The 12,633-nt window shown below is 36.4% G+C and overlaps 1 protein-coding gene across 1 annotated transcript in view; it reads left to right on the forward strand.

Moving 5' to 3' along the window:
- Positions 1–7,929, forward strand: part of LVRN (laeverin) — a 51,971-nt gene extending 44,042 nt beyond the window's left edge. Inside the window, exons 19-20 of the mRNA XM_006913299.1 lie at positions 4,472–4,547; positions 7,789–7,929. Of these exons, the coding sequence (XP_006913361.1) occupies positions 4,472–4,547; positions 7,789–7,929 (217 nt within the window). The remainder of the gene's footprint in view (positions 1–4,471; positions 4,548–7,788) is intronic.
- Positions 7,930–12,633: the final 4,704 nt, after the last annotated feature.

Consider the following 12,633-nt stretch of genomic DNA (forward strand, 5'->3'; position numbering starts at 1 on the left):
CTTTCCCCTGCAAAGCTATCATTTAGAGTTGAAGGACAGATAAAGAGCTTCCTCGACAAAAATAAGCTAAAGGAATTTATAATCACCAAGCCAGTATTACAGAAAATTATGGAGGGACTTCTTTAAGAAGAAGAAAAAAAACATGAATCAAAAACATGAATAAAGAATGTTAACAACTACATCTATCAACAAGTCCCTCAAATGGAAAAGAATTAAGTGCTCCAACCAAAAGACAGAGTGGCTGAATGGATAAGAAAGCAAGATCCCTTTATATGCTGCCTACGAGAGACTCACCTCAGATTAAAAGATTCATACAGACTAAAAGTAAGGGGATGGAAAAAGATATTGCCTTAATAGAGGGTATTGCACTGAATGGAATAAGTCAGATAGAGAAAGACAAACACCACATGATTTCACATACATATGGAATCTAAAGAACAAAATAACAACAACAAAATTGGAAATAAACTCATAGATACAGAGAATATTTTGAGGGCTACTAGATGGTGGGGAGTGTAGGGATGGCGAAAAAGGACGGAGGGATTAGGAAGTACAAATGGATAGATACAAAATAGTCATGGAGATATAAAGTGTAGCATCAGGAAAATAGTTAACAATGTTGTAAAAAATATGTAAGGGGGAAAAGGGGTCCTAGATTGAGTGGGGTGACCACTTCGTGAGTTATATAGGTCTCTAATCACTATGCTGTATAACTGAAACTAATATATTATTGTATGCCAACTATAACTGAAAAAAAAATCATTGAATGGTACAATGTAAATATCAGCAACTAATTGTCTATTCTATTTTAATAAAGCTGGAGAAAAGAAAAACTCTAAATGGATCTTATCATTATCCCCAAGAAATACCTAGAATTATAAATGCATGAACTTTTAACCATGGCTTGAATATTTTTCTTTTATAGACAAAATGCTATGCTCATAAAATAAATGCTTATTTTAGTTATGGTAAATTCATCTCAGTTCACTCCTCTTGTACATTAATGTCCAGTACAAAAAGTCTTTCAGATTCAAATAAATGTGTTTTCTACATCTAATACATTTATTTTTTAGGGTTCAGTTTACATTTACCTGTCTTGTTCGATTTTACTAATGGTTTTGTTTAAATAGTAATATTTATGGATTGTTAGAAGGAAATAAGTAACAATTTTAAAATTAATTAAAATATGATATACACTAAAAATGACATAGGAATGCTTCTTTGTATATCAGAATATTTAATTATCAGTTATTAACAGTTATATTTGACATGAATGTATGTGTGTCACTAGTCTTCATATAATGCCAGAGTAAAAAAGTATAAGTTAAAAAACTAAACAAGTATTTATGACAAATTAAAATTTATATGAATAATATGGAAAGGATTTATTCTGAATTTGCTAAAATGTAACTGATCACTTACAAGTTGGTACTGAAATTAGTGTTTCTCCAGTATATTCCACTGAGCATTACCCATGGAAGATGTTGATAAACCTTCTGTTAACAAGAAAGACAGTAGCCCAATTCATTTGGAAACTGTTTTAGCCTCCACTTTTGCAAATTCACAGTATATGTTAGCATCATAAAGGATCCAAGAAGCCTTGTAGAAGGAATCTAGAGTTTTCCACATACTTTGCCTAACATCTTACAGCTGTAATCCTGCCACATACTATATATGCTAATGTAAACAAAGTGTCATTTGCCAGTAGATCAGTTACAGGAGGGGAAAGACAGATGAGGAAGTTAGTTCTCCAACCTTCTCATCTGGAATTGTAACTAGAACAGCTATTTATTGTTTGCCTTGGTAACATTTAGGCCTTGGTTTTCTGTTCTATAAAATGAAAGCTATGTATTTGATCAATTCGAAGTTTCTTTCTAATAAAATGTTTTGGATTTTCTATGCGAAGGTACAGTTAGTTCAAGCTGTTGTCAGGGATATAAAGTGATTAGGATGTAGTAGTACGTGATAAGTGCTGTAGAGGAGAGATGGAGAAGGCTTTGGGGATTCAAAAGTCACCTTTCATATGGAAGGACTGAAAAACTGACTTGGTACTAGTCACAACCACTGGCTGGAGCTTAGGGCACTGAAGGGGAGATAGGGTTGGTCAGGTGTTAGAGTTGAGGAACTGCCAGTAGTAGTTCAGGGACATCTGCTCCCCTCAATCAGGCCCAGAATTCTTCTCAGAAAGCCTAAAAATACATTTTGGAATATTTGATTGAGTAAAACATGTTTAGCTTGGCTCTGCTCCCTCATTCCCATGCGCAGGCACTGCACCGGTTGCTGTGGGGTAATTACTTAACTGTTGGACCAAAGGTGATGTTTTGAATACTGATCCAAATGAAGGAACCTCCACTGACCACAAAGACATCTTTCAAGTTATAGCAAAATCAATAAATCAGCTGTAGATAGATTCCTTGGAAGAATGTGTGAATAGAGATGGAGCAATAGGATTTTTGTGATGGTGTTGTATGTGATAGAAATTATATTTATGCCCTTATCAACCTTGTTAAGTTACTTTGGGCTTTCTTAAAACAACGTGGGTTTCACAGCCTACAGGAAAACCCTGGTTTTATGTGAATATAGAATACAAGACAATCAGTTTCAAACGCAACTGGTCCAAATGAATCTTACCTTTTTCTTTACCAAACACTTGATTCTCCTCCGAATACTGTTATATTGTCTGAAGTCCTAAGCTTGCACTTATTTTCACTCCACTTTGTTGTATTTTATGATGGGAAACACAGTTGAAAGGGTTAAATAGTAGCGTAAGTCAACTGAACGAATTGAGATGTTGTTGGAGTGGATCCATTCCCACTGCCTGTCACAGGAAATCAGACATGGCAGGAGAAAAATAGGAGGGGAGGGGAAATGTGAGAAAGGAGAGGGGCAAAGAGTGAGCCAGACCCAAATCACTGTGCCTGCACTAGCATCGAATGTTATCAATTTTTTTAAAGGATAGTTACACTGACATCCATTGGTTCTTATTTTTATATTAATTAGAATGTATTTGAATACTGATGGGATAAGTTATTAATTAGGTGAATATTTTTTTCAGTAATATTTCAAAGAGAGTGCTCTCTCAAAAAGAGTGACAAATTCCGTCTGTCTGAAAAATCTCTCCTTTTGAAGGTTGTAAGAACAGGAAGGAATGAAGTATGCCAGACACCCTGATAGGTGCCTTAACATACATCATCTCATTTAATCTCCAGAACAATGCTTCTAACTATATGTTATTTCTCACTTTTACAACTTATAAGTTGTCCAAGTTAACTTCAAACTGAGCCCTTGCCTCTTGGGGTAACCTTTCTCCTAAATCTGGTAGAAAATCACACATTTAGCACTTTTTCCTCTGTTTTCTACTTTTTTTTTTAAGGTTGAAACTCAGTTTCTTTGTAAATTTTGACAAGTTTCTTGAGTCATCTCACAGGCTTTTTATACCTGGCCAATAAAACTGGAGAGCAATGAAATATTTCTGCTTTCTCCATGGAAACAAGTTTGCTTCTCTGAATTATACGTAGACTGTCTCTTGTCTTCTACTTTGCTCATGTAGATAGTTTACATTACAGCTGCAGCTTAAAAAGAACAAAAGCACTGTTTCTTGTGTATTATGCCAGTGTGAACTCTTGCAGTTTTTAATTTCAAGTACACATTTCTGAAGTAAATCAATAGTGTGTATCAGCTATCAAGGCAGTTCAACCGTTTCTTATTCAGTCCATTGTATTAACCCTATTTTAATTTTCTTTCTTTTTTAATGCATCCAAAGTCTTTATTTCCCTTTTTAACCACAGCATCACGTTGGGCAGGTATGTATCTGGTCTTTCTCCACGGCAGTGCTTCATGGCTTTTTTAAAGATGATTCTCATCGGATATTCAGGGACACTAAACTAAAAAGGAAATTTTAATGGCCATGTCTATTTGAGGGAGCGTAAGTAGAGCCAGCTACTTGGTCTTAAATGATCACCAACATTTGGAGAATCTCAGGAGACATAGATTCTCTCTCCAAAAAGCATATACAAATACAAAATTTTAAATAAGCTTTCAGGGTATTTTAGTCAGTTCCTGAAGTGGATCTCATATTAACTATTGTTTTTTTTAAGGGGCACAATTTGCATATTTACTTACACTCATACATTTTCTTAATTTAAGGTATGTGACATCTATTCTAACCACCTCATTTAAAAAGATGAAAATAGTTGTCATTATCATTTTTAGGAAGAGCATTTAAGTAAACTTTAAAAGCTATGAGTTATGTAGTATTAAACTATAAATATTTTTTAGTGCTAATAGAATTTTCTATATGATAGATTTTCTATTAAAAGATGAAGGTAAACCAGTTCATGCATGTTTTCTCTTAGATTTGGGAGATAGGAATTAAAAGGGGCTGTATACTTAGCATTTGTCTGGCATACGAAATATAGCTTTAACTTGCAAAACATTTTCCAACCCTAATTAACATCATGTTGCTTTGTAGGTATGGAACACAATCATTGGTTACTCTATTGTACATAATTGGGAGAAGCATAAGTACAGATTTACAGATCATAGAGGTAAGGACTTTAGATATTGTGAATTATAATAATTTAGAAGCTACTTTTTCTGTAATTTGGAGTTGCTAAAATTAATTAATATGCTTACCTGAATTACTACATTCTGTGGTCCCATTGTTGCTACTCTTTGCATGAAACGTTTTTTAATTCTGTCTTGCTCCTGAAATAGAGACCATTCTGGTTCATAGAGGGTTGGACTTCAGCTTTTCTTGCAGTAGACTCCGGCCCAGGCTCACAGCCCCAGGCTGGTCCTGACTCCATCCATCTTTCACGTTGCTACCAGCCACTGCCCTGCTCCCAGAGCTTCAGTAGTTTATCTTAGTTTTTAGGAAAATTTTAAATATTTTTATTAGCACACAAAGTCATGCATAATTGATCCCCAGCCTTACTCTCTAGCTTCCTTTTTGCCCACCTCACCACTGAGTGTGAGAGAGCAAGAGAAACAGATACCCCCAAACACTTTTCCTCTAGCCAAACTCTACCATTTATGGATTTTCTGAAATTATCACGTTGTTTCACACTTGCTAGATTTCAGAAACACTCTACCTTCTGCCTGGTGTGCCCTCCCCATCTCTGTTCTTGGCTGGATAAATTCTAATCATCCTGTACCCCTGCTCTATCCTAGGAGTTTTTTTAATTAACTGATTTATACCCTCTCCACCATGTTCTCAAATCATCCTATGAATATCTTTATCATAGCTGTTACCACAATATACTCTAATCAGTGTGTATATATGTCTATCCTATGAGGATACAATGAGCTCCTAAGGACTGAGACCATATTTTAATCATATCTGTATTCTAGAACCTAACACGGGGCTTACAATGTCTAGTTTCTACTTTCCTCTGGGCTGAGATTCACCTTAGGCAGGCTTTCTCCACATAGAGGCAATCATAGCTCCAGGCTTATGTGATCTTTAGCACCCTAGAAGAAAGAATCCTTTCTCACCCAGCTTCAAGCTCCAGCCCTGAAGGAAAGACTCTGTTGGTCCTACTTGCATGACATGCACCAATCACTATATCCAGGGGGAATGAAATATTCTGCTAAGCCTAGCCTGGGTTATATACCCACATTTAGAGCCAGCCCCACCCCCAAACCACAGGCACCAGTTCTGTAAAGAAAAGAGGATCCTATAACCACAAGGTTAACTGAGGAGTGAAAGCAAATGTCTACAAAAAAGCCACACACAAACACACACACAGAGTAAAACAAGAGTAAAATATAAATACAACCTCTACACACCCAGTAACATGAGAAAGATTTATAATACTAATTATTGGCAAAGATGTAAAGCAACTGAAACACTCTCTTATCCTGCTGGTGGGAATGTAACAACTACTTTGGAAAACAGGTGGTATCTTAAAATGTTAATTAGACACATATGCTTAACCAATTCTGCCTTTAGGTTTTTATTCAAGTGGAGAAATACATGAAAGTTCATAGCGGCTTTATTCACATTAGCCAAAAAGTAGAAGCCATCCAAATGTCCATCAATAGGTGAATGGACAAGGAAAATGTACTATATCCGCACAATGGAATACTACTCTACAATAAAAAAAAAAGGGGGGTGGCAAGTTTGTGCAGAACATGATTGAATCTCGGGATGACTCTGCTGAATAAAAGAAACCAGATACTCTCTAGGAAATGCAAACTAATCTATAGTGACAAAGGCAAATAAATAAGTAGTTGCCTGGGACAGAGAAGGGGATTGGGCTACCCAAGGGCATGAAGAAACTTATACGGGTGATGGAAATGACCGTATCTTGATTGTGGCTATGGTTTCACAGGTGTATACAAGGATCAAAATTCAACTTGTACACTTTACATAGGTACAGTTTATTGTACATAAATTTTATCTCAACAAACTTGATTACAAATTTTTAGAACATATACAAATACAAATTAACTATGACCTGGAACTATATTACTGAAAACAGAAAAGGTTTGTGTAAATAAGAAAGAAAATCAACTCTCCTACCCCAGCAAGTAAACAAATAAATGTGGGGGTCACAAAGCTCTTGATCCTGAGCAAGAGAGAGAGGGAGGGAGGGAGGGAGAGGGAGGGAGAGGGAAGCATTCAGTTATGTAGTTGTCATGACAACTACATAACTGAATGCTTCATTTGGGTTTGGAATGACTGAGGCTGAGCTGTCAGGACCTGGTTTATCATGGATTCTTTGGACAAGAAAGTGAAGGGCACACCCATACATGCTGGAATGAAAGCTCTTAGAATCAAAACCGAGTTTATGTTGGTATCTTCTAAAGTATGTCAGTTCATCTTTGTCTCTACAGAACCCAGTAAAGTTTTGTTGTTTTTGTTTAATGAATGAATGATGGCTTTATAAATTTAGCAGTCCTCAAACTTCCAAAACTCTATAGTCACTGATAATTTATTTAAAAAAATGAAAAGTGGATTTAGCAATGATTAAACTATCACTCTTTTGAAAACAAGTAAATGAGCTATTATGAATATCTTTGTCAAAAACCTATTAATGCCCAACAGTCCTACTATAATGTATTAGTTCACATGATAATATCAAAAATAATTACTAAAAAGAAAATAAAAAGTCACATGAGTCCCTTTTCCCACCATATTAGCACAATTTCTATACACTTTCTACTTCTCTTGCTCTCTCCTTATATTCCAGCATGCTAGAGCCTGGCCTACAATCCCACAGACCCTTACTCCACATCCATCCACTGCAGGCACACGATCATATGGGGCTGTAGGCATATGGCTCCCACTGCCTGGCAGGTGTGGGAGAGGATGGGAGATTTCTGGTTCTTTAACCTACTTTTTCCTAGAACTTTCCTTTCCTTTTACATTTTAATTAGTCTTGATAGCCCCATCACTACTCAGTCTCGACAGCATTAGGGTTTAAGTGATATTTGGTGAGCTGATATAGGTACAGAAATCTTGTATAATATCCAGTGAGCATTCATTAAATCTTTATTGAACACCTACTATGTGCTTGGGGAATAGAGCAGTGAATAAAATAGATGAAGTTCCCACTTCATGGAGCTTCCAGTCTACATCTGATTCTTCAGGGTATGTGGTCTCCATCACATTTTCTCGGTCACAGTCTCCCCAAGAACACACGAAATCTAGGTGTACACATTTCTACCCATTCCAATTGTCATCAGCCATTTGAAAAATCATGTTGTGACTTAGCATGAACTCTGTCTTATTTTATCTAAATGAGAAGTTAGATTGCCCTGACCATCTCTTTGTCCTTTCAGCTCCAGCAGTTTTTCAGTCCCATGTTGGAAGAACACCAGAGGCTCACAGTTCATGCCAAATTACAGACAATAAAGAACAAAAATCTGAAAAACAAAAACCAAAGTGCCAGGATAGCTGCATGGCTACGGAAAAACACATAATTTAGTGGCTACTTTAAGCACTCTCCTTGCATATTATAATGTAGTTTGCTCACAGTTTTGTCTTCCAATACTTTGTGAGTCTAGAAAAACCACTTGTTTTATTTGTATTTCAGTCACATTTACTGCTCGAAGTCCTATTCTTCCCACGTTGTCACATTGGCCCTGAGGCTCAGTGATTGCTGAGGATTTTGCCAACATTGCTGTATTTCTGAGGAAGATTTCACTTCAAGTCGAGCTGTAAAAACCACGGAATTTACTTTAAATGACTTATGAAAACAAATTTACCTTAGAAAGTTTGCTTATTCTGTTGTGAAGACCAGTGGATATTAAATCACTGGCTAAATGAAAACATCCTTTTCTGAGGGAAATACAGATTTGCCATACTCTAGGGTTTATTTAATTCAATATTTAAAAGAATAACAAGCAAATAACACAATGGTGTAAGAAACAGAAACCAGAAAAATAATACTAGAAGACAGGAAAGCTGAAGAAAAACAAGTTTTAAAAAGAAGGAACAGACAATTTTATGAGCTATGTTAAGCAGCCCTACTGGCAGGAAATGTGTCTTCTCTTGCCTGTTTCTCACCACAGTGCCCAACGCATCTTGCCACACTTCACTGGCTATTGAACTTACAGTGTTACAAAAAGACCCAGAATCATTGGATCCCTAAAGTGCCTCTAGGCTCGCTGTTGTGGAGGCCAGATGGAGAGGAAGGCTCTGTCCTGAAGCTCTAGACTGTGTATTCATCTGTGGGATAGACGCTCTGTGGGACGGACACTCTTTAAGCCACAGTTTACCAGCGAGGGAAAATAATTATGTCAACAGACAATAGCAATTATGGGCTAATTTTCAGCACAAAAGGAGATCGTCAAATAAAGAGAAATGGAACTAAAAGGCTAACGAGAGCATAATCTTTACAGCTTTGCACTCAGGGTATTAAGTTTGAAATGTGGTTTCATATGGTCAAATTGAAGCTACTTGTAGTTTGGATAACTTTAAACATTTTCATCAGTCACAATGTATGGAATTAGCTTAGTTTTCTTACACCTGATTAAATCAGGACAGCTAAGGCAAATCAATCTACTCTAGAGTTTGTGTGTATATGATTTCATTGTGTTTTAATTTTGATTGTATTTTTATAGACTGGAGGTAAAACTACAGATCTATCTACATCAGAGTGATATTGTAAAGATTAAGGAATATGTCAATTAAAAGCTTTTAAATATGTTATATAAGCTCAAGGCAATGTAATCTAAGGTTCCCCCACCCCCATTTCTTGCATAAGTTAATGCAGCCACAAATTGAAATGCAAAACAAAAGTTCATTTTCATATTTGCTTCACAAGAAGATGCTCCCTGAGTGTGAGTGGGAGGCTGAGATTTGGACATGAGGACAAACCAAAGCACAGTCTGTCTACTCAGACTTGACCATGGATCATAGGTCAGAAAGATTTTTCTTTAAACTTAAAATTTTAAAGTTTAAGCAATAAAATACCTCCATGTCTTTAGATTGTTACATACGCGATATCTTCTTGTGTTTTCTTAAACATTCTTTCTATATTTCCGGTATTTCCTCTGATCATCGATCTCGTCTTTTAATAACAAGGTCACACATCCTCTCAACGGCTTTTCTCTGCCTCCTCTTCCTCTCCACCACTTCCACCTCTTCCCTTTCTCCCTCTGGCTCCCCTGTTTTCCTTTCCCCTTTCCAGTTACCTCTATCTGGTTGTCCATGCATTGTGTCCTTGATCTTCTTAGCCCACTGTGTTCTCATTCCACCAAGGGCAGTTGGAGGCTGACACTGGGGCCTAAGTGGACTCTGATGCCTGTAATTGGTGATGCCAAGAACTTCCTGATTCTCTCAAGAAGCACATAGGCAGCGCTCTCCAATTATCTATTGATAATTAAAGTCCCATCATATTTTAACTACTGTAGTAATTAAACTGTGCCAAAAGTGTTTATCCAATATCGAATGCTCAAATATTTGGTTAATAGCCCTTCCTCTAAAAATGAAAAAGAATTTTGAATAATGTAAAATTTTTCTGACTTGGATGAAACCAATTACTCCAAATAAGCATGACATTTTATTATATTATACCTTATACTTAGTATAAAAAAAAGAAGTAATTAGTGATTGATTACTGTGATAGCAATAAGTCACAGAGTGATACCGAGGCACATTTGTTTAAATGGTATAAACAATTAACTAATAAACCAGCTTATCTATTAGCACCACAAATTTAAAAGTTTTTCTGATCCATCCAATTTAGTCTGTTCATCCTAAGAAAAGTTAACAAGATTTACAATGTATTCATGATTTTTTTCAATTTGGTAATTAGAAACTAGTGTTTTCCTCACAATGTTATACTGCTTTCCCGGTGAAACCCATCAGTGACTTTCCAGTTTTAGCTTTAACTGAAAGAATGAATGCTTTAGCCTTGAAGACTCAAGATCCTCTGTAATTTAGAGCCCTAGGGCCAATGTGTAAAGCAGTTTATTATGAGAAACAAAGAAGCAAAATAAGACGAGATTTAAAAGGATCTCTACATGATTACTTTTCCTGTTTACCCCAGTAAATGCTATCTTTTTTCCATCCAAACTCTAGCAGAACTAACATGTCCAAAGCAAAGTCTTAAGGGGGACTTACAAATAAATATAACTGCCTCCCACACACAAAGAATTATATAATGTAGTCAGCAGTATTTGAAACCACATGTCATTGCCTCCAGCTCGATTTTCTCTCTAATCACTAACATTCATCAGATATTCTTTACAACAAACATATTTAGAAATTATCTGGACTCTTCCTCTTCTCTTTGTTTCACAAACAGTTTAGTTATAAAGGTGAGGCAGAGCAAGGTAGGTATCTACACCAGTGGGAGCCAAAGGGGAGCTGTGGTGGCCCCTGGTCTGGAATGGAGTGTGAGAGTGTGAGTGGGGTGAAGAGGGAGTCCACATAATGGGAGCAGCTTGGCACAGGATGTCAGAGCCCGAGAAGAGTTAGCTGGATGACTACACAGTACAGGGAGGGGGTTTAAAATATGGAGAGTCAGAGCTAAACAGGGTCGGGAGGACATCTATGCAAGGGAACCACCAGCATGGGTAGTCAAAGCCCAAAGAGGGTGAGAATGGGGAGTGCAAGTCATAGTGGGTGCAAAGGAGGTCCAGACCAAGTGTGGGGTGGCCCAGCATGAGGTATCAGAGACTAAGGAGGGTGAGGAGGGCATCCACATAGGGTGGGGGAGAAGCAGAGGTGGGAGCGTGGTTACCACAGGGGTATGGATCAAATAGGAAAATATACAAATAATAATAGAATCCAGATTACTCACTGTTGGAGAAGGGAGTTGCAGCTATTCAAAAGGAAAAAACTAAAATGAACCTTTTGTTGTTGCATTGAAATTAGAGGTATTGATGTGAATGGTTCCCGCAGTTCTCAATACATGGATAGGTTTATACATACACACATATATGTATTTGTAGACATATCTTGCTTTTGTCTCTGTGTAGATACATATAGCTATAGATATATAGAGAGAGATAGAGATATAGATATGGATATGACTATTGATAGAGACACCCCAGCTTTTCAACTGAGAAGGTCTGGGAGCACCAACATGCTAATAACAATGAGCACAGCCAGTGTCCAGATCTTGGCTCCTAAATGCCATGCTCTATTAAAAGAACCAGGGCTCCTTGGGGAAATGGCTGATTTCAGCACTGGGACAAGAAAGGGACAATTTGAGATAGAACATCTTTTTGTACCAAAAGATAAGGAATTGCTCAAAGAATGATAGGGAATAGTGCAGAGTACAAAAGTCAGCTTGAAGGGGCCCCTATTAATTAAATCTAGGAAAATTTGAGCATCATAATAAAGACAGTAAAAGAATAAAATAGGGGTTCACGAATCTATACTTATATGTCTAAATAATGAAGAATTTGAAATTTTGATGTGGAAAAGACTATAAACACAACTGCAGAGTTAACGTCCCTCAAAATACTGAAAAATTGCAGAGTGGGTGAGTAATTTACAGTGGAAAAGCCTGGCAGATATCACCTTAACCAACGAATTACTATGAACATCATTACAGTGGTATAAGTAAAAAAATCTGTTCCAGTTAATGAGGTAAAATGACAAAAATACAGCATTACTTTTGTTACATTTCTGAAAAATCCACGTAACATGCATTAATCTAATTATAAGGAAACATCAGACAAAGTCAAACTAAGGTTCATGCTAGCAAATAGTCTTCAAAAGTGTCAATGTCATGAAAGTCAAGGAAAGATGAAGGACTGTTTTAGACTGAAGGAGATTAAAGATACATGACAAAATGTTAACGTGATTCTGAACTGAATCCTTTTGCTATAAAAGACATTATTTGGACAACTGGAAAAATTTGAATGGAATCTGAGGATTAGGTACTAGAAATGTAACAGTGTTAATTTTCTAACATTGGTAATTGTGTTATATTTATGCAGGAAAAAAATTTCTGGCTGTAAGAAATATACATCAAGGGGTGAATGGAGTATTGGGTGAAAATTTCCTCTTAATGATTCAGGAAAAAAATTATTTTTACTGTAATTCCAACTTTTCTATATATTTGCAATTAAATAAATTATATTTGAAAATAAATAAAAGTTATTTTTTTTATTAGAACGGCAATGCATTTTTCTTTTAAATCATTTTTTCTTTCAAACTTGGTAATG

The sequence above is a fragment of the Pteropus alecto genome, unplaced genomic scaffold (assembly GCF_000325575.1).
Source record: "Pteropus alecto unplaced genomic scaffold, ASM32557v1 scaffold20, whole genome shotgun sequence".
Taxonomy (NCBI): Eukaryota; Metazoa; Chordata; class Mammalia; order Chiroptera; family Pteropodidae; genus Pteropus; species Pteropus alecto.